The sequence below is a fragment of the Lynx canadensis genome, chromosome B4 (genome assembly GCF_007474595.2).
Source record: "Lynx canadensis isolate LIC74 chromosome B4, mLynCan4.pri.v2, whole genome shotgun sequence".
Taxonomy (NCBI): Eukaryota; Metazoa; Chordata; class Mammalia; order Carnivora; family Felidae; genus Lynx; species Lynx canadensis.
This window is the reverse complement of record NC_044309.1, coordinates 77050890-77074673: the sequence shown is the minus strand read 5'-3', so window position 1 is coordinate 77074673 and position 23784 is coordinate 77050890. Positions and strand designations below refer to the sequence as shown.

Genomic DNA, 23784 nt, shown 5'->3' with positions numbered 1-23784 from the left:
TTTGCCAGTGTGAGGGCATTAGTATTGCAGCAGGGGAAAACAAACAAACAAAACCCTTAGAAAACGTGTTTCCCATATTTGGGCTGTAGTTCCCACTGAGGCACGCACTTCACTGGGCAAATCATTCAAGCCTTGATAAAGGCCTTACAAATATCTCGGAATTATCACTGCCCCATCACCCTTAATCATCAGGCAAGGTGGAGAGAGCTAATGAAGTTCTCAACATCTCTAAGCTTGCTGAATTCGGCAAGGTGTTGGCCTAAAGTGCTGCCACTGGCTCTGCTCACTATTTGCAATACATTCCATAGGAGACAGTCACAGGCAGACCACTCACTGTCTACCGGTGTACAACTTTCTGCTGATTCCTTGTTGTTTGTCTCATGCTAGTATAACCAGTTACTAGAAGTCTTTAATGTCTTATTCTAAAGCCTATCATCAACAGGTTAAAGAAGCTTTCCCAGACGGTATCAAAGGATCCTGTTGGTCACAGTCTGGAGCCTGGTGACTGGTATTTTGGAAAGGTCATAAAAAAAACCCAGAAACAAACACCCAGCTCTCAAGTCCTGTTAGAAAGTACCTTACCAAGTGCTCCTGACTACTGACACTGCTGCAAAACTAAAAGGTATTAAGCCCTGGGTAAACACCACACGGCTAAAGAAGGCTCCATCTGGTCTTGCACAGACGCTGGAGATCTCTAAATCAAATTGACAAGAGAGAGAAGTAGCTTACAACAAGGTAGACTGTTTCTATCCAAGACGATGGATCATACTTTTACTGCATTATCTGCTAGGATCCTTAGATCCTCTAGCCAAAGTGGTCCTTGATAACAGACAGACTGTCTTGATTCATCTGTTAGCTGAGAAGGAGTTGTCTGTGCTGTGGCCAACACCACCTACTGTTGTACCAGGATTAATTAACACTTTTGAAAAGTTAAAATTACAAAAGATCACAGAACAAGACATTTGGCTTTAAAAAGTTGACTCCATGGGGTGCCTGGGTGGCGCAGTCGGTTAAGCGTCCGACTTCAGCCAGGTCACGATCTCGCGGTCCGTGAGTTCGAGCCCCGCATCGGGCTCTGGGCTGATGGCTCAGAGCCTGGAGCCTGCTTCCCATTCTGTGTCTCCCTCTCTCTCTGCCCCTCCCCCGTTCATGCTCTGTCTCTCTCTGTCCCAAAAATAAATAAACGTTGAAAAAAAAAAATTAAAAAAAAAAAAAAGTTGACTCCTTCCACGAGGTTCTTTCTTTGACTTACTTGATTTTGACTGGCTTAGGCCTTGGAGATGAAGGCTCTAGAATGCACTTCAAATACTGAGATTTATTCTTATAGGAATCATAATAATCTGTGTGCGTTGTATTCTCTCAAAAGCTTTAAATGCATGTTCATAGCCACTAACCACCAAACAAATGATCTAAGACTGAAACACGAAGAGAATATGAACCTGAAGCTGTGACCTGTGAATATCACAGACATTAAGCACGTCTGAGATCACACAAAAGGAACAACAAAAACTGCGAGAACTTTTGAATGGTAACTGAGAGTGGCACTAATGCCTTAAAATTTGATCACATCTCTAAGCTGAACGTCTGATTAAAAGGAAGGAACTGTTAAAGAGAAAACCACAGCCCTAAATGGCATCACTTAGGTTGAGTCCCCAAACTGGGGGGGGTTAGTACTTAATCTAATTGCAGTTTCAACCTTCCCCTAAAAACGTAGTCTTAACTAGTCAGAAAGTTTCAGATCAGCACCAATGAGGTAATTTGTCACATGGGCTTTCTCCATCCCACCAAAGGAAGATGAGAATCTGCAATGATAAGACCTCCTGGCACTTAGGCCTAAGGGAAAGATAACCTTGCCTGGAAAAATTCTTTTACCAATAACTTTTTTGCCCCTCCTTCTTTCCTATATGCAAATCTTCCATTTTGTACACCTTCTCAGAGGGCATGGTGCCCTTTAATAGTCAATTAGACCTTCAAATTTACTTACTTAAATTTTGTTTAACAGTATATATATGGTTTTTATGATTATTGGGGGAATATGGTATTTATATTATTTCCTATAAATGCACAATACATTAACAAGTACTTTATCCAGGAACTTTTGTGCTGGTAGAGCCCCCTTGATCGGAACTTAAACTTTAAAAAAAAAAATTTTTTTTTAACATTTATTCATTTTTGAGAGAGTGCGAGTGAGGGAGGGGCAGAGAGAGAGGGAGACACAGAATCCGAAGCAGGCTCCAGGCTCTCATGAACCGGGAGATTATGACCTGAGCAGAAGTCGGATGCTTAACTGAGCCACCCAGGCACCCTGGAAATTAAACTTTTATTTGCATTCTTTTGGTGACTGCCTCCAATAATCTAAGGTCGTCTAATCAATAACAATATAAGTAATCAATACAGGGATCTAATAAGCCATTCCTTATCTCACATATTTCTGTCTGCTATAATTCTTTGCATTTTGTTTTTAAACTACACAAATTAATCATTACTGTTCTAAAAATCAAAGGTTCTAAAAAATAAAAAAATCAATGAATGTCTTAGTTCACCATTCTTTCTTATATTCACATTCCTTCCACTTGGACTCATTTTTCTTCTTCCTGAGGTGTAACCTTTAGTAAATTCTTAAATCAGTTTGAAATGAATTTTATTTCACCATTATTTTGGAGTGATTGTTCCATCGGGTATAAAATTCCAGAGCAATAGTTACTTTCTCTTGTTAAAGATTTTATAGTCCATTGTCTTCTAACATTACCTTCAAAAACCTATTAGCCTAATGGTCATTCTTTTCAAGGTAATTTACCTTTTTTCGTTAGAAGATTTTAAGATCTTACTGTTATCTTTGGTGTTTTCCAGTTATTTATTTAATAAGTTAATCTACAAGTTATTAATTTATTTAATAATTAATCTAGGGGCACCTGGGCGACTCACTTGGCTGAGCATCTGACTTCTGATTTCAGCTCAGGTCATGATCTCAGGTCATGATCTCACAGTTTGTGGGTTAAAGGTCTGCGTTGGGCTCTGCGCTGACAGCATGAAGCCTGCTTGGGATTCTCTCTCTTCTCTTCCCTGCTCGCACTCTTTCCTTTATCCTTTTCTGTCTCCCTTTCCTCCTACCTTCTAGTTTTGTTCAATAAGTAATTATTGAGCATCTACTCTTGTATGATTGCTTTACAGTGCAAAAACTTATTTAAGAGCACAGCCCATGGGCGCCTGGGTGGCTCAGTTAGGTGTGCGACTTCAGCCCACATCATGATCTTGCAGTTTGTGAGTTCAAGCCCTGCACTGGGCTCTATGTTGACGGTGCAGAGCCTGAAGCCGGCTTCAGATTCTGTGTGTGTGTCTCTCTCTCTCTTCCCCTCCCCTGCTCATGCTCTCTCTCAAAAATAATAAACATTAAAAAATTTTAAAAAAAAACACCACAACCTAGGGGCGTCTGGGTGGCTCAGTCAGTTGAGCATCTGACTTCAGCTTAGGTCATGATCTTGCAGTTTGTGAGTTCGAGCCCCGCGTCAGGCTCTGTGCTGACAGCTCAGAGCCTGAAGCCTGCTTCAGATTCTGTGTCTCCTTCTCTCTCTGCCCCTCTCCCACTTGTGCTCTGTTTCTGTCTCTCAAAAATAAATAAATGTAAAAAGAAAAATTAAAAAAAAACCCAGCACAGTCTATGTATTATTATTTTTTTAGTTATCTCTACAGGCAACATGGGGCTTAAACTCACAACCCTAAGATCAAGAGTTGCATTTTCTTTTGACTGAGCTAACTAGGTACCCCTGGCCCATGTATTAGTAATTGGAATCCCAACAGGATGAGATAAATACTGTAACAAGGGTCAGTAAAAAGAATGCCACAGAAGAAAGACATAACTTGGTCTTGGGAGTTGGAATAAAGGTAATCAGAAGACTTCTAGGAGAAAAATAAGGCTTAAAGTATGTGCAGGAATTATGCAGAATGCAGAAAAATGTGTTTCAGCAAAGGGACAAGACGAAGGCCCAGGAAGCTAAGAAAGGGAACACAAAGCAGTTCAATTCCTAAAATCTATAGTCATGTTGCTTTTAAAGTTAACTATCTAAAAGTAAATATGGAAATCTAGTGCTTTGCCAGAAGGTAAGATTAAATTCCTCTTCAGCACAGCAATTTAGGCCCTTCATAGTCTGGCTCAAATCTCTCTCTCTTAACATTTCCCATCCTATATGGACACATGCTCCCTCTTTATATAGTCTGCTTTGCACAGCACCATTCCAACTTATTGGTTATAGAACACACACAGGATCCAAAATGCCAAGTACTCACCTGTAAGATGGGCGCCGTGCTAGGATCCCGTGGGCTTTCTGTGAAGAGCCTATACTGTCTGATGAGTCCTGAGACTCCTCACTTTCTGATAAAGATGACACCTGAAAAACAGAACTGGTTTTATGGTGATAAACAATGCAGGTGGAAAACAATTTAATCTTACTTTCAGAAAATACGATCTGTCTTCCTGCCAACCAAATTCATTTGTCATTAAATCTACGGTCTAAAATAAAGGAGCAAATGAAAAAACAAAATTTATTTCAAGAGCCCAAACTAATTAAAGGAATGTACAATACAGCATGCTCAGAACAAAGAAGAAAGTCTATCCCTAAATAAAGCAATACTATTTAACTAGAGTTATAAAGGCCAGTCTCTGATTTCCACCCTATTTCTATACTGATAAAAAACTGATGCTCAGTTTTTTAAATCATTAATCTGATTTGGACTCCAGACATGCTCATTTTGAAGTGCTACTAGATATCCAACTATTATCAAATTATTAGATAATAACATTGCAGAGACGGCTAAATATACAAGCCTTTAAGTCAGGCATGAGGTCTTGGGCTAGACATATAAACTTGGGAGTCACAGCTCTCTAGGTAGTCCATAAAGCCCTAAGACTGGATGGGCTCAATACACAGAGAAGATGACCAAGAAGAAAACCCAGGAACATTCTAACATTAACAGGTTGGGAAGAAGGGGACGAACCAGCAAATAAGACCAAGAATAAGCCACCGCTGAGGCAGGAAAAATACCAGGTAAGTGACGTGTCCTAGACAGCTAGCAAAAGCAGTGTATCAAAGAGAATGATCAACCATGTTAAGTACTGCTAACAGATGAAATAAAACAAGGACTGAGAACAGACCATTATGTATAGCAAGATGGAGTTCACTGGCAAGGGCAGGTATAAGCACATGCAACTTAGAAAACTGTACTAATTAGGCTTCATCTCACTTCACAAATACCTGTAAAGCACTGAGTGCATAGCATATAGCAAGGACATATTAAATGGTAAGTGTTAATAATAAGTCCTATAAAATTATGTCAACACGATAATAACCATATGCAAGTTTTAAACTATAATAGTATCTTTTTTTTTATGTCATTCATTTTTGAGATACAGAGAAGGGGCGGGGGGGGGGGGGGGGGGAGAGAGAGAGGGAGACACAGAATCCAAAGCAGGCTCCAGGCTCTGAGCTGTCAGCACAGAGCCCGACGCAAGGCTAGAACCTACGCACGGTGAACCATAACCTGAGCCAAAGTCGGATTAACCAACTGAACCACCCAGGTGCCCCTACAGTATAATTAAGAAAACAAGTTATTTTTGATTTTTAGAATGTATTAAATTTCCCAATATTTGTCCAAAGTTGCACTATGGATAGATTTTTTACTTCATCTTTATTTTAATGTTTACTATTTACTTGTGAGAATCAGACAGAGCCTGAGTGGGGGAGGGTTAGAGAGACAAGGAAATACTTCATCTTTATTTTAAAAAATAAAATAACCCAATCAGGTTTCTAGAAAGGACCTAACAAATCAGTGCTTTACATTACTATCTACAGAAAGCCTTCCCCAATCAGATGTAGATCTTAAATTTCTATAAATCTGTTTTACATTCTATAATCTCCCTCAAAAACAAGTTCTAATGTACAGCTATTTACATTTTATATTAAAATCTTCATCTTTTGGCAGAAAAGAATGATCACAACCCAAAGTAATTAAGAGATATGTCCCTTCCATATTTCCTCAAGCATCATGGATTTCCATTTCTAACCTAAACCCTTAACTATTTTCACTGTCCCTAAATTTACTCCAAAGTGTCCCACTGAACTCAAGAAATAATTTCTGGAAATAAGAGTTTACTTATATAATTAAGATCAAGTATTTCTATTTAACGACGAGCAACTAAGAGTAAAAACTCACAAATCCATGCAGTTGTCACCTTTCAAATAGAAAAATCGCATAAACATGCAGCTCTAGAGCTGACAGCACCACCAGATACTAAATAGTCAGGAGGAAGAAATGAGGGATGACCAGAGGCATTCGGAGACTCACAAGAGCCAGAAGATAAAATGGGGAGAAAGAGTAGAAGGAAAAAGAACCCAGGATCACCTTTTCCTTCCTGCTCCTGTCAGCTGGTAATATGAAGGTACACAGATATAAATAAGAACTTGTCTCTACTATGAGAACGCTCTTATTTGACTTCCACAAAGCATAAAGTAGGTACTTTTTTTTTTTTTTTTTTTTTTTTTTACTTTGTTGACACTAACACCATCACCCTTGCTTCAGAATTCTCTTTCTCATGAAAGATACCACTGGGACAAAAAGATTCTGTCTCTTAAGTCCTTCATTTCTAAGCAATAAATTCCCCCCAAATTGCTTTCCTTTTTCACTGGGTAGTCCATACATGAAATTAGAAATTCACAAACTTTTCTACTTGCCTCATTTGTTCTATAGCCTAATTTCTAAGACAACTTTACTATCTTGGTTTATAATATTGTAACTATAGCAACTTCAATTGTGTCCAAAGACTTAGTGTATAAAAGTCCCTTCTCTCAACCACTAAGTCTTTGAATTTCTGTACCGTTTGCACGTGTGGTGGGTGAATTACAGAAGACTGAGCTGTCTGGATGACCCCCTGAACCTGTACTTGCTCTCCAGGAAGAGGTATAATTGTCACTGGCGCAGATCCTCTTAATGCCATCTAAGAACAAATAAAAATTCAATTAACATATTATACCTATGCATATAAGATAACTGAGTTCTTAACACTGGAAAACATAGTTCAGAGCTTATTATATTTAGCCACATCTAGTAACATTAAGTATCTTCTATGGGCCAGAGACTGTACTAGGGGGTTGACGTTACAAACTATAACAAACACAATAAGAACTGTAATAGAAGAGGAAAAGCAGAAAATACCGTTGGAGAAAAGAAAGGGTGCTACTTCATCTGGGTCTTGAAGGATAAACAATTCACTGAAGTTGTATATGGGGGGTGGGGGGGGTTGGGAGGTATCTGGGGCAGAGAACTGATTGTGCAAAAATGTGGAGGCTGCTTAGAACATGTTATTCTGGGGCGACTGGGTGACTCCACTGGTTAAGCATCCAACTTCGGCTCAGGTCACTATCCCATGGTTTGTGAGTTCAAGCCCTGGGTCGGGCTCCGTGCTGACAGTTCAGAGCCTGGAACCTACTTCAGATTCTGTGTCTCCCTCTTTCTCTGCCCCTTGCTCCCTTGCTTGTGATCTGTCTCTCAAAAATAAATAAACATTAAAAAAAAAAAAAATTTAGATGGGTGCCAGGCTGGCTCAGTCAGTTAAGCATCCAACTTTGGCTCTGGGTGGCTCAGTCGGTTAAGCATCTAACTTCAGCTCAGGTCATGATCTCATAGTCCAGGAGCTCGAGCCCTGCACTGGGCTTTGTGCTGAGAGCTCAGAGCCTAGATTCTGCTTCAGATTCTGTGTCTCCCTCTCTTCTCTCTGTCCCTCCCCCGCTTGTGCTTCGTGTCTGTGTGTGTGTGTGTGTCTCTCTCTCTCTCTAAGTAATAAAGAAACATTTTAAAAATTGTAACGTTATTCTGAAAAGATCTGGCTGAAAACCAATCCAGAGATCAAGAGTCAAAAAGTCAGAGAAATATCAACTTTGTGTGGTCTTTTTAAAGAAAAATAAAAAAAAAAAAAAAAAGAAAAATCAAATATTTAAAAATAATTCAATTATGAGATTATAATTTATTTCTATGGAAATCCGATGGGATGTCATGGAAATACCACAATAAAATGCTAAGCCAAGAAAGGCCCACCCATCAACCTTCAAGGCTCAGCTCAGGTTCTCTCTCTTCCAAGAAGCTTTCTAATATTTTCAGTTAACAATGGTCTCTCACCTTCCTGTGGACTACTCTGGTCCATAACATCCATCTTGGAGTTAAATAACAAAATCCAAGGCTGCTTCTCAGGTCTTATAAATCAACTTCCTGACTGTTCCCTTCTTTTTTTGTTTGCATAAAGCCCCAAAACAATGCCTTATTCCCTTTCATTGAAGGTTCTTTTCCCCTTCCCAAGATGGGATTAAATTCCAGCCTCAACATCCCCCAAAATGCGCAGGTCACGAAATTTTGTATATAAAATTTTATCCGGGTACTGAGAACTGCAAACTGCCACACAAACGATTTCCATCAACCTCTCTCATCACACACTAAAAGACATAAACCAAATTCTAGAACTGCTTTTATCAGCTTACGGCCATGTCCCTAGGATGACTCCAGCCCCCTTAAAATGCCTGCCCAAGAAAGCTCAATGCTGCCAAAAAATGTACTGTTTGTTCCAGTTAAAACCTAAGGCCCCTGACCGCACTTTGCTTACAGTGCTTACTTTAGGAAACTTAGAGTTGTAAATCCTTTCTCTGATTCTTGAGATATAAATCTTCCATAACCCAGAAATGTCTCCTCTCAAGACCTGGGAGCCATCCCTTTGAAATGTAATCATCAGCAAGATTAGAGCCCTTGTCTCCCAGTCTCTGTGGGAGAGTAGGAGGGTAATTTTGATAAGCATCAATTAGCAAACACAGACGTCCTAATCACACCGACCAACCTCCCATCCTAACATCTTCGGTACTTGTCCTTTAGCACACCCTGGCATTTAAAAAGTACCTTTTGTTTCAGCAGATTTGAGCTCAATTTTTGCGGCACTCTCTTCTCTACTGCCTTCATCTGAATGAAGCATATCTTGCTACCTTTAACATATGTCTGGCTCTTTCTCTTTGACAGCACCCCATTAGGGGGACACAAAAATTAAAGAGTTAAAATAGGATTCACAAATCTTAAGAGTTCAGCTCTAGAGTTACCATTACACTCAGAGAAAATAAATGAAGGTCGTCTTATGTTTCAGATGCCAACTGAAGCCAACCATTCAACTAATGGGGAAAGCGTGTGGTGCAATTAATTTACATTTCTACAAGATAAAAGCAATCATTCATTCAGGGTTTCTGGCAATCCTTGTGATTTTGTGCAGATTGTGGGTCTGGCAGGTGGAAAAAAGGCACCAGATTTTGTGTCAGGTATTAGTAATCCCTCACCCTTGTTATCACAGTTCTAACCTCACAAAATACTCATTATTCAGGGTCCCAAAGACCAGTGTTTTCCTACTCCCACTCTCAAACTTCATAATCTAAATCCTGAGATCACTCTGAAAAGAGAAAAAGAAGCAGCTGGTCCCCCAATTTTAACATGAGGTTGAAACACAGATGGGGCGCCTGGGTGGCTCAGTCAGTAAGTGTCTGACTCCGGCTCAGGTCACGATTTTGCAGTCTGTGAGTTCAAGCCCCGCATCGGGCTCTGTGCTGACAGCTTAAAGCCTGGAGCCTGTTTCAGATTCTGTGTCTCCCTCTCTCTGACCCTCCCCCGTTCATGCTCTGTCTCTCTCTGTCTCAAGAATAAATAAACGTTAAAGTCTTTTAACTCTGAAAGGCACACAGGCTTTAGAGACAGATAGCCTTGGGCTGATTTTCAGCTAAAGGCACTCACTAACTCAGCAAATTACCTTTCAGGACCTTAGCTTCCTCCTTTGAAAATGGAACTAATATTATCTTTTTCACAGTTATAATGAAGATTAAATGAGTAATAAGGTAAAAACAAAGGGTGGAGGGAAACAGTGAAGAGAAAGAGCCTACATATATTGTCTCTTATTTGGATCCTGGCTCAATAAACTGTTGACAAATATATATGTGTGGATTGTGAGAAAGATGGCAGAGTGGAAGGCTCCTGAGCTCATGTCACTCCACAGACACATGAAGATAACAGCTCCATCTGCGCAACTAACTGAACACGGCCTAAAGACTGGCAGCATAGACCTTCCACAGTTAAATCATAGAGAGGAGGCCACCTTGAAAAGGGTAAGAGGAGCAGAGAGGGGGTTGAGAACCAACCCCACTGGGGAGACTAATCACAAAAGGGAGAGACCCCACAAGCACTGAGAAGCAAGAGGATCACACCCCAGACCAGGTACCCCATGTGCTGGGGACCACGATGGGAAGAGAAGCCTCTCTAACATCTGGCTTTGAAAACCAGTGGGGCTTAACTTTGGGAGCTTTAAAAATCAGCGTGACTTAACTTGAGGTACTTTAAAAATCTGGGCTTATCTGGGAGAGCTGGAGGGAGATAGGAAACTGTAAAGAGCCAGCATAATAAATAACCCTGCCTGAGACACAGCATAGAAGCAGCCGTTTGAAAAATGGCTGGGGTACACGTGAAGGAGATAGATTTACTAAAGAGGCAAGGCTCTTCCAGAGATTTCTCCAAGAACAAAAGTGAAGGCGAATGACGTGAGCTGGACACTTGCAGGAACCAGTGCTAACTTTACTAGCACCATGTGCCCCATCCCTGTGTTCTCCAGCAAACAGGCCCCATCCACCCACATGCCTCAGGGGGCGTCCCTCAGAAGTAGCTCCCGCCCCACCACACCTTGCAAGCAGCCCCAGCAGAGACTGATGCTACTCCAAAGTGACTCCTGCAGGAGAGAGGGGAAGACGGCTACACATGCAAGTGTGCACGCCGTTTGGGCTGCAAGCCTTTTAGCTGGCCACAGAGGGAGAAAAATCCTGCCCATCAGTGTGCCCCCAACTGTGACAGACTGATGGGAGACATCTACCCTGAATGTTGACCCACCCACCAACCAAAACCCCTCAAGTGGCTGAGCACAGAGAAAGCCCTTTGGTGGGCCCGTAGCTGTGGCAGAGAGACTAACCGCAGCCAGCTAGCAGGACTGCTGGCCATGCTCACCTCCTGCCTGTGGAGGCATCAGACCCCTCAACGCTGCAGGAACCAAACCCTGCCCCGTGAGCCCACAACAGGAAAGATGGGTCACTGCAATCAACTGGGTTGAAGGCAAACAGGACTCAGCCACAACAAAAGGGTGCACACGGCCCACATACATAGGAGACACCCTTGGAGCACCTGGTTCTAGAGACAAGGGAACATTTTACTACAGGGCACCACAGGATCTCTTCTACACAAGGCCACTACTTTTAAGACCAGGAGACAGAGCAGACCTCTCTAATACATACAAATAATAAACACTGAGGAGACAAAGGAATATGTCCCAAAGGACATGAGGAGGACTGAGGAGACAAAGGAATATGTCCCAAAGGACAAAATCAGAGCAAAAGAGCTAAAAGAAACAGGAATAAACAATATGCCTGATAAAGAATTTGAAGTAATAATCATAAAGACACTCACTGGACTTCACAAAAGAGTTATTTTATTTCATCAGAATAAAGAGAAAGGAATCCCAGCCTAACACTAAAGAAAGCCATCTAACCACAAGGGAAGAGATCAAGAGAAAAAGTAAAAGAGAAGGGCTACAAAAACAACTGGAAAACAAGTAACAAAATACCAATAAATACATACCCATCAATAATTACTTTAATGTAAATGAACTTAATGCCCCACACCAAAGACACAGTGTGACTGAATGGATTTTATTTTATTTTTTTTTTAATGTATTATAATTACATTTTTTTTTTTTAATATATGAAATTTATTGTCTAATTGGTTTCCATACAACACCCAGTGCTCACTGAATGGATTTTAAAAAAGACCACCTGGGGCACCTGGGTGGCTCAGTCGGTTAAGTATCCGATTAAGCATCAACTTTGGCTCAGGTCATGATTACACAGTTTGTGAGTTCAAGCCCCATGTTGGGCTCTGTGCTGACAGCTTGGAGCCTAGAGCCTGCTTTGGAATCTGTGTCTCCCTCTCTCTGCCCATCCCCCACTCACGCTCTGTCTCTCAAAAATAAACATTAAAAAAAATTCAAAATAGGAAGAAAAAAAAAAGACCCACCTATTTGGTGCCTACAAGACACTCATTTCAGACCAAAAGACACATGTAGACTGAAAGTGAAGGGCTAGAAAAACATGTACCATGCAAAAGGAAGTGAAAAGAAAAAGGCCAGGATAGCAATACTTATATCACACAAAATAGACTTTAGAACAAAGACTGTAGCAAAAGACAAAGAACACTACATAATGATAAAGGGGAAAAAACCCAACAAGAGGATATAACAACTGTAAATATCTATACACTCAACATAAAAGCAACTAAATACATAAAGCAATTAACAGACATAAACAGAGAAAAAGGACAGTAATATAATTAGTAAGGGACTTCAACACCCCACTTAAATCAATGGATAGATCATCCAGACAGAACAGAAAATCAACAGGGACACTGGCTTTGAATGACACAATAGACCAGATGGATCCAACAGATATATACACAACATTCCACCCAAAACAAGCAGAATACACATTTTTTTAGTGCACATGCAACATTCTCCAGGACACATCACATTTTAGGACAAAATGAAACTCAATAAATTCGAGAAGACTGAAATCATATCAAGCATCTTTTCAAACACAACTGTATGAAGCTAGAAACCAATTACAAGAAAAAAACACAAAATGAACACAAATTATGTGAAGGCTAAATAACATGCTACCAAACAATAGGTCGACCAAGAAATCAAAGAAGAAAAATAAATACAGAGACAAATGAAAATGAAAACACAACAGTCCAAATTCTCTGAGATGCAGCAGAAGTAGTTCTAAGAGGGAAGTACATAGCAAAACAGGCCTACCTCAAGAAAAACAAAAAATCTCAAATAAACAACCTAAACTTACACCAGAAAACTAGAAAAAGAACAGAGCCCAAAGCTAAAAGAAGGAAGGAAATACAAAGATTATATCAGCAATAAATGAAATAGAAACTTGAAAAAAAAAATAGAAAAGATCAATGAAACCAGGAACTGATTCTTTGAAAAGATAAAACAAAATTGATAAACCTTTAGCCAGATTCATCAGGAGAAAAAAATACAGGACTCAAAATCAGAGATGAAGAGAAATAACGGACACCACAGAGATTATAAGAGAATTATTAGAAGAGATTATAAGGATTATAAGGGAATATTATGAAAATGTATGTGCCAACAAATCAGACAACCTAGAAAGTGGATAAATTCCTAGAAACATATAATCTTCCAAGATAAAGAGTAACAAATAGAAAATTTGAACAGACTGATTACTAATGATACTGAGTCAGTAATAAAAAAAACTCCCAACAAACAAAAGTCAAGGACCAACTGGCTTCACTGGTGAATTCTACCCAACATTTAAAGAGTTAACAACTATTCTCCTCACCCTATTCCAAAAAAATAGAAGAGGAAAAGAAGCTTCCAAATTCACTCTATGAGGCCAGCATTATCCTGATACCAAAACCAGACAAACTCTACAAAAAAAGAAAACTACAAGCCAATATCTCTGATGAACATAGATGCAAAAGCCCTCAACAAAACAAAACATTGGCAAACTGAATTCAACGATACATTAAAAGCAATCATTTACCAAAATCAAGCAGGATTTATTCCAGGGATGCAAGGGTGTTCACGATTTGCAAATCAATCAGCATGATACATCACACAATAAGAGAAAGGATAAAAGCCATATTATCATCTCAACAGATGCCAAAGAGTATTTGACAAAATACAATAACCATTCATGCTAAAAACTCTTGACAAAGATTTAGAGAGAACATACCTCAACATAATAAAGGCCATGTATGACAAACCTACAGCTAACATCATATTCAATACTGAAAAATAGAGCTTTTCCTCTAAAGACTGGGAACAAGACAAAGATGTCCACTCTCACAACTTTTATTCAATATAGTACTGGGAGTCCTACCACAGCAATCAGACAAGAAAAATTAATAAAAGGCATTCAAATTGATAAAGAAGAAGTAAAAACAGCACTATATGCAGATGACATGATACTACATATAGAAAACCCTAAGGACTCCACCAAAAAACTATTAAAACTGATAAAATTCAGTAAAGCTGTAGGATGGAAAATTAATATACAGAAATCTGCTGCATTTCTATACAATAATGATGAAATAGCAGAAAAAGAAAACAATTCCATTTACAATTCTATCAAAAATAATAAAATATTGGGGCACCTGGCTGGCTCAGTCAGTACAGCATGTGACACTTGATCTCAGGCTTGTGGGTGCGAGCCCCATGATGAATGTAGAGATTACTTGAAAACAAAAAAAATCTTTACAACAACAACAATGGGGCTCCTAGGGTGGCTAAGTCAGTTGAGCGTCTGACTCTTGATTTCAGCTCAGGTCATGATACCAGAGTCATGGGATCGAGCTCCACATCAGGCTCCTTGCTGAGTGTGGACCTGCTTGAGATTCTTTCTCTCTCTCTCTCTGCTCCTCTCCCCTACTCTCTCTCTAAAATAAAAAACAACAACTTTGTACCCATTAAACAATAATTTCCTATACCCCTCCTCCTAACTCTTTGGCAAGCCCTTGGCAACCACCATTAAAACCACCATCACCACCACCTAGGGATTAACTTAACCAAGGAGGTGAAAAACTTGTACTCTGAAAACTATAAAACACTGATAAAAAGAAATTGAAATGACACAAACAAATGGAAAAATATGACATGTTTATTGACTGGAAGAATATTGTTAAAATGTTCATACTACCCAAAGCAATTTATAAATTCAATGCAATCCCTATCAAAATACCCACAGCATTTTTCACAGAACTAGAATAAACAATCCTAAAATCTGTATGGAACCACAAAAGACTCCAAACACCCAAAGAGATCCTAAGAATAACAAAGCTGAAGGAACCCAGATTTCAAAATATATTACAAAGCTATCGTAATCATATATCAACAGAACAAAGAGTCCAAAAATAAACCCACACTTATATGGTCAATTAACCTACTACAAAGGAAGACTATGTAACGGAGAAAAGATAGCCTCTTCAACAAATAGTGCTGAGAAAACTGTATAGCTACGTGCAACAAATTGAAACTGGACCACTTTCTTTTACCACACATAAAAATAAACTCACAATGAATTAAATACCTAAATGTGACCTGAAACTAACTATAAAACTCCGGCAATAACATTGGCTTTAGCAACATTTTTCTAGATATGTCTCCTCAGGTAAGGGAAACAAAAGCAAAAATAAACTATTGGAAACATACCAAAATTAAAAACTTTTGCACAGCAAAGGAAATCATTAACACTAATTGATTAGTGGGTTGAAAAGGCAACCCACTGAAATGGAGAAGATATTTGAAAATGATCCCTGATAAGGGATTAATATCCAAAATAAATAAAGAAGTTCTACAATTCAAAACCAAAACCACAAATAACCGGAGTAAAAAAACTGTACATCTGAATAAACATTTTTTTTCAAAGATATACAGGTGTCCAACAGACACGTTAAAAAATTATCAATATCACTAATCAGAGAAATGCAAGTCAAAACCACAATGAGATATCATTTTATGCCTGTCAGATGTAGAATCAAGAAGACAAGAAATCACAAGTGTTGGTGAGGATGTGAAGAAAAACGAACGTCATGCACTGCTGGCGGGAACATAAATTGATACAGGAACTATGGGAAACAGTATGGAAGTTCCTTAAAAAATGAAAAGTAAAATACTGTATGATCCAGTAATTCCACTACTGGGTATTTACCCAAAGAAAACAAAGACACTAATTCAAAAAGATGTATGTACCTCTATGTTTTTGCAGCATTATTTACAATAGTGAAGGTATGGAAGCAACCCAAGTGTCCACAGACAGATAAAATGGAAAGAGAAGATATAATATATACACACAATGGAATGGTACTCAGCCATAAAAAAGAATGAGATCTTGACATGTGTGACAGCATGGATGGACCCAGAGGATATTATGCTAAATGTAGTAAGTCAAACAGAAAAAGACAGAGATTGTATGATTTCACCTTTATGTAGAATAGAAAAAACAGACTCTAAAATACAGAGAACTGATGGTTGCCAGAGGGGAGGTTGGAGGAGGATGGATTGAAATAGATAAAGGGGATTAAGAGGTAAAAACTTTCAGTTATAAAATAAATAAGTCAAGGGGATGTAAAGTAAGCATAGGTAATATAGTCATTAATATGGTAGTAACATTGTTTGGTGACAAATGGTGACTACACATCACGATAAGCAGTGAGTGATGTATAGTACTACTGAATCAGGAGCACCTGTGGGATCGAGCCTTGTGTCAGCCTCCTTGATGAGCATGCAGCCTGCTTGGGATTCTTGCTCTCTCTCCCTCTGCCCCTCTCCCTGTCTGGTGTACTCTTTTGTTTTCTCTAAAATAAAAATTAAAAAAAAAAAAGAACTACTGAATCAATATGTTGTACATCTGAAACTAATATGACATTGTATGTTAATTTTACTTCAATTAAAAAAAATTTTTTTTGGAGAAAGCAAGAGAGTGCACGAGTGGGTGAGAGGGGTGGGGGGGGAGGGGAGGAGAGAGAGAGAGAGAGAGAGAGAGAGAGAGAGAGAGAGAGAGAAAGAGACCAGAAAGAGAGAGAGGGGGGAGAATCCCAGATGCAGGGCTCAATCCTATGACCCTGGGATCATGACCTGAGCAGAAATCAAGAGTTGGGACACTCAACCAACTAAGCTACCTAGGCACCCTTAAATTTTTTTAAGTATGTGTGTGCACATACAATAAATAACAATCAGGTAATAAATAACAATCAGGAAAATCTTAAACACTGAATGGATATTTGGCAATATTAAGTAATAGTTCCTTTAGGTGTGACGATAGTATTGTGGTTTTGGTTTTTTTAAAGGAGTCCTCATAATTCAGAGAAATGTATTGAACTACTGAAGGCTAAAATGATGATATTTAGGATCTGTTTCAATATAATCCATTTGGTTGGTGGGGTAGGTAGGGGGAGGACAAGAAGCCCTGAGTTAATAAATGCTCAAAGTGGGTCATAAGAGCCATGAGAGTTCAACCTAATAACGTCTTATTCTGGGGGCACCTGGGTAGTTCAGTAGGTTAAGTCTCCGACTCAGCTCAGGTCATGATCTCATAGTTCGTGAGTACAAGCCCCACACTGGGCTCGCTGTTGTCAGCACAGAGCCTGTGCTGACAGCTCAGAGCCTGGAGCCTGCTTCAGACTCTGACTCCCTTTCTCTATGCCCCTCCCCTGCTTGTGTTCTGTCTTTTAATATACATACATACATATATACATAAATATCTTATTCTGAATATGTTTTAAATTGTCCATAGTAAGGTTTTTGAAAAGTACCCAGCACAATAGTGACCACAACAGTGGTTGGTCCTATTTAGCTGCAGAGCCCAGTGCTCTTTTCCAAGACACCCCGTGCCTCCTGATGCCAAGCAAAGAGTTTACAACCTCTCACTCTATGTTCTCAGTTTGCTTCCAACATATCAAGTATATCTGTTTTGCTTTTTCATTTCAAGGAAAAAGAAGAAACAAGACTGTTTTGACATTTGAAATTATGATTTGTTAATTACTACAGCATCAACGGTGGCATATCCTTAAGTCCAGGGTATCTGCTCAGTTCTTAATGGACTCGAGCCATTAATTCAAAATACAAATGAAAAATAAAATGAACCAGAAAATTACATCTAAGTTTGTTATTTAATGTAAAGATAATTTAACCATAACTTTGTGGTTTTAAATTTTTTTCTGTAATTAAGTGTATGCTGTACTTGCTCCAAAATGTCACTCTTCCTAAGTCTCAAAAGATTCAAATGATCTTTGGAAAGTTAGGATTTACACATGGTAAACAGAAGTGACTGGATAAGAATTCACATTCAACTACATGCTTTCAGAATGCCAAATCCATGTATCTCCTATACACCTAGCTACTTAATAGTTTTCTTTAAAGTATCTCCTTTGTAGACTCAAATGCACTTAAAAAAAAAAAAAAAAACTTTTTTCACTATAAGTAAAAACTAGTACCATTTGCCATAACTCTATGGGAAATATAAAAATAAATATAATCAAAACAATGTTGTTACTAAATATTGCATTTTTTAATGTTTATTTTTGACAAAGAGTGCAAGCAGGGGAGGGGCAGAGAGAGGGGAACAGAGGATCTGAAGCAGGCTCTGTGCTGACAGCAGCAAGCCCAATGTGGGGCTTGAACTCACGAACCACATGATTGTGACCTGAGCTGAAGTTGGATGTTCAACTGACTGGCTCTTGGTTTCGGCTCAGGTCACGATCTCACAGTTTATGAGCTCAAGCCCCAGGTCAGGCTCTGTGCTGACAGCATGGAGCCTGCTTGGGATTCATTCATTCATTCATTCATTCATTCTCATTCTCTCTCTCTCTCTCTCTCTCTGCCCCTCCCCTGCTCGTGCTGTCTCTGTTTCTCTCAAAATAAACTTTAAAAAAATGTATATTGTATTTTTAATTTAAAAACCACACAAAACATGGGATCCCAATAGTTCTCCAGTGGAAAAAAATAAATAAAAATAAAAAATAAAATAAAATAAAATAAAAACCACACAAAACAATTCTTAAACACCTACTAAAAAACTCATCATGGTCTACAAAGCCCTGCACAGACTGTCTCCTTCCTCCCTCTCCTGCTTCATCTTAAACATGTTCTCCTAGTTCTGCCCACAGCAGAGCCTGACAGTTCCTTTTACTTCTGCTCCCTCCCAAGGCCTTGGCATAGACATTCCCTCACATGCCTAGAAAGGTCTTCCCTTCATTCCTGTAAGTTAACACCTACTCATCCTTCAGATTTCAACTCTAGCATCATTTCCTTAGAAAAGCTGTCCTATTCCCCACAAGGTCAAATCCCCTATCATATAGACTCTCATATTATGTCTTTATGCATGATCTTTTGCGCTTCTCAGTGTTAGTTTTATCTGGGTGAGTATCTGGTCCGTGTGTTGTCTCCTCCACCAGACAGCAAGTGCTCTGAAGATGAGGAACTTGCCTCTTTTTGCTCCACACTGTATTCTCAAGCTAGGGTCTTAACCCAACTGGCACATGTGATGCTGAACAAATTAAGTTTTGCAAATTAATGAAATATTTTCTGATTTTGGACACTATAACTTAGTGAAGTTATTACTATGCTTTCTTCTGGATGTATCTTTGACTTTTCTAACTCGAATTCTACATTTCCTCACTTCAGGGCATTTGACCAATATTTTTACTTCCAGCCAAGCAATGTAAGGGGTGGAACACAGGAGATGATGCTAACCTTCCCATCGTCTTCATGTCAACATGGCCAGAGAGAAATGTTTTCTGTTCTAAGTTTGAATAGGCCATTCTCATTGCTGACAATCCATCTTGTTCCATCCAATGCCCTAACTTTCAAATAAGCAACCTGGTATCTTTGAATTCAACACATTAAAACAAAAATGTGGGTGCCTGGGTGACTCAGTTAAGCGTCTGACCCTTGATTTCAGCTCAGGACATGATCTCACAATTTTTGAGTTTGAGCTCCACATCAGGTTCTGCACATGTGTTCCCCTGCTCATGTGTTCTCTCTCTCAAAATAAATAAATTAAAAAAAAATAACATAATAAAAATGTTCACCTATGCACCACTTAAAGAGATGTGGAGTCCCACCAGTGGTGGAATGTATACTGTATTTTGAGAAACACTACACTAGAGAATAGGGGTGGGGGTGGTCAGGTAAGCAAACCCAGGCAACACTGTTTTGAATATCAGGACTAAGAGTTTAGATTAAATAGATAACAAGACCCAGTAAGTGTCACCTCTCTGCCAGGCACTGTGCTACACCTTCAAAATAAAAAAGACAACAGACAGTCACTGCCTTCAGAGCCAATCACAAAGAAACCAATTAAAAAGTTTTAAACATACTGTTTCAGTACACATATGCCTCAACATATGGCATTTATTTGTTCTCAAAAGCCTGGCTAAAAAGTAAATTTCACACCAAAAAAAAAAAAAAAAAGTATGAGAATGGGGTTGGGTGGAAAGATATATGTGACAAAAGTAAAAGAATAAAATCATCTAGTTTTCTGTCATCTAGGAAAAAAATGCTGGGAAGACAGAAACAAGGAGAAAGCAGGTCAAAAAGGATATATTCTTATATCCTTCTGGTTGAAGGATATAACCTAATTCTCTATGGGTCTCTTGTATTTCTGTATGTCTTCCAAGCAGAGGCAACTTCTGTTCTGGACTCTTTTCAAGGATGTTTGTATGGTGAACATCTTTGAAAGATAAGTTAGTATCTGGACAAGAGAAAGACAAATCTGGACAGATCTGTTTGCTGTCCAGAATAATAAAAGTAATGTCTCCTCTAGGGCAAAGTTTGGACAGGTGTGCTAGCAGCTTTCTTTAAAAGTTTGGGGTTTCCTTTTTATTTGAGAGAGAGAGAGGGAGGGAGGGAGGGGGAGGGAGGGAGAGAGAGGGAGAGAGAGGGAGAGAGAGGGAGAGAGGGAGAGAGGGAGAGAGGGAGAGAGGGAGAGAGGGAGAGAGGGAGAGAGAGAGAGAGAGAGAGAGAATATATCTTAAGCAGGCTCCACACACAGCACAGAGCCCAACACAGGGCTTGATCTCACGACCATGAGATCATGACCTGAACCGAAATCAAGAGCTGGCTGCTAAACTGACTGAGCCACCCAGGTGCTTCAAAAGTCTGGGATTTCTTAAGCCTGAAGTCTCCCCTGAGCAATGATGCAAACTCTACAGTATTCCATGCAACTTGGAGGGCAAGGGGAACTGAGCAAACATGAGACTCATGCTATTTGCTATGCCACGAGTTATAAAACCCCTTTTTTCTGAACCAGAATTCTCATGTCTTCTGCCAGCATCCATGAAACTGAGGCAACCTAGCTTATCAGCTTGCACACAGTGTAAAATGTCAGACCTTTCATATTTCTTGACATTTCTCTGTCCTCTGCTTCACTTATGTTCTGAAGACTCTAGATTCTAAATCACCAGGGCAAAGTTTTAGGACAAGAACAAATAAAGAATAAACAGAATTGCTTATTCAAGGCAGAGATGAACTGACTGCTCTCAAAGGAGAAGGGGACATGAAAGGCCAGGGTTTTTTCTATGTAAAGATAGGACACCCCCTATTAACCTGGGACTTCCAAAGGGCCACACCCTCAAGGTAAGGTAAAAGGAGGAAAGTTGCATGGATATGGGGAAGGGAAGGGCTGAAGATGTAACTAGCTCTCCAGCAGACTTATGGCCCATAATAACATTACTTAGGGGAAAAAAGAGCCTCGAGGCACCTGGATGGCTCAGCTGGTTGAGCATCTTGAATTGGACTCATGCCATGATTCCAGGGTTGTGGGATTGAGCCTCACATGCTGTGTGTGGAGACTGCTTAAGATTCTCTCTCTCCCCCTCTGTTCTCTCCTACTCATACACTCTCTCTATATAAATTAAAATAAAATAAAGGGGGGAAAAAAGAGCTTCAAATGCTAAAAATGGTTCCCCAGGTACCTGGTAACAGTAAATTCTCTCTGAGAAATTGACTCTCATCCTTGGCCACAAATAATTCTCATAAACAATTTTTTCAAGTTCAACAGATACTAAAGAATAAAAAATAACTAATCATACAAAGTAGCATGAACAAAAAGCAAAAACAAGGGAGAATAGAATCGGACCCAAGTGATTTTGGATACTGACATAATCTGGCACATCTTATAAAATAATTATGCTAACTATGTTTAAAGAAGCAGACTGTTTCAAAATAAACTTGAAAATATCTTCAGAAAAGAGAAAACTACAGTATATTGGAAAATGAATCAGATATACCACATTAGAGTTAAAAGGAGAATTAATGAACTGGATGACAGAAAAGAAGAAATTATATGAACTGCAACAGAGACAGATGCAAAACACATAAAAAGTTAAGAGACATGGAAGATAGAGTGAGAAGGACAAAGAGATGTTCAAAGGCACAAGGTGAAGAGATAACAGCTGAAAGTGTTATATAACTAATGACAGACACCAATCCATAGATTCAAGAAGCTTAGTAACTCCCATGTGGAATAAACAAAAAGAGTTCTATACATAAACACAGCACAGTGGAAGCTGCAGAACACCTGAAGATAAAGAGAAGACTATAAAAGCCACCAAAGGGAAAAAAAAAAGACAGATTATATTTAAAATAGCAATCGGGGTGCTGGGGTGGCTCAGTCAGTTAAGCGTCCGACTTTGGCTCAGGTCACGATCTTGCAGTTCTTGAGTTTGAGCCCCGTGTTGGGCTCTGTGCTGACAGCTCGGAGCCTGGAGCCTGCTTCAGATTCTGTGTCTCCCTCTCATATGCCCTCTCTCTCTCTCTCTCTCTCAAAAATAAACATTAAAAAAAATTTTTTTAAGAATGATGAAATAGGTATTTTTAACAAAGAAGTCACCACACCAGCAGACTTGTATCAAAAGAAATTCTAAAGCAGTAGTTCTCAATAAGGAATAATTCTAACCCCTACGAACATTTGGCAACATCTGGGGACTTTTTGGGTTGTCAAAGTGTGGAGTGCTGCTGACATCTAGTGGGCAGAGGCTAGAAATGCTGCTAACAATCACACAATGCACAGTCTCCCACAACAAAGAACTACCCAGCCCCAAACATCTATAGTGCTGAGGTTTTCTAAAGCATATACTTAAGGTTTATTTAAAAAAAAAAAAAAAAGGAATTCTCAAATGAAATCTTAAGACATGTATGGTGGAATGAAGAGCAAAGAAAGTGATAAGTATGTGGGAAAAAACATACTTTGCATGAAATAATTATGATGTTTTATGGAATTAAAAGACAAAAAAATAAAATTAACTCCTAATAATGGTAATAAGTTAGAAAGAGGATAAATGAAAATAAATGTTCTAAAGTTACTGGATCATCTAAGAAAGAGAAAAGGTATTAACTTTAAACTTTACTAAGTAGGTGTGCTATAATTAGGATAATCACTAAAAAAATAAAAAAAAAAGTAGTAAGTTTATGTGCAGTCCAAATTGATACAAGAATGAGCAAACAAAATGAGAAGAAATGATTCAAAAGACAAGAAGGGGAAGAAAAAGAAACATGGAACATGTGGATCAAAAGCATAAGGTAAGATAGTAGGTCTAAACCTATATGTTATCAGTAATCATGTTAAATGTACATGGACCAAAAGTTCTCTGTTAAAAGTCTAGAAGACTTTGGGGCGCCTGGGTGGCGCAGTCGGTTAAGCGTCCGACTTCAGCTCAGGTCACAGTCTCACGGCCCGTGAGTTCGAGCCCCGCGTCGGGCTCTGGGCTGATGGCTCAGAGCCTGGAGCCTGCTTCCGATTCTGTGTCTCCTTCTCTCTCTGCCCCTCCCTCCTTCATGCTCTGTCTCTCTCTGTCTCAAAAATAAAATAAAAACTTTAAAAAAAAAAAAAAAAAAAAAAAAAAAAAAAGTCTAGAAGACTAACACCCAAAAAACAAATAATCCAGTGAAGAAATGGGCAGAAGACATGAACACTTTTCCAAAGAAGACATCCAGATGGCTAAAAGACACATGAAAGGAGGTGCAACATCACTCACCATCAGAGAAATATAAAACAAAACCACAATGAGACCACCTCACACCAGTCAAAATGGCTAAAATTAAAAACTCAGGAAACAACAGATGTTGGTAAAGATGCAGAGAAAGGAGAT

At 39.1% G+C, this 23784-nt stretch overlaps 1 protein-coding gene across 4 annotated transcripts in view; it reads right to left on the bottom strand.

Annotated features, from left to right (window-relative positions):
• Positions 1-23784, bottom strand: part of ATF1 (activating transcription factor 1) — an 80726-nt gene that overhangs the window by 25530 nt on the left and 31412 nt on the right. For 3 of the 4 annotated variants that reach the window (XR_003970362.1, XM_030322591.1, XM_030322589.1), the window contains exons 3-4: positions 6869-6988; positions 4285-4385 (exon numbers count right to left, since the gene is read on the bottom strand). Coding sequence is in view for 3 of the 4 variants with exons in the window: in XM_030322591.1 (XP_030178451.1) it covers positions 4285-4385; positions 6869-6988 (221 nt within the window). In the remaining variant the exon portion in view is untranslated. The remainder of the gene's footprint in view (positions 1-4284; positions 4386-6868; positions 6989-23784) is intronic. The other variant, XM_032593970.1, reaches the window with a different exon arrangement.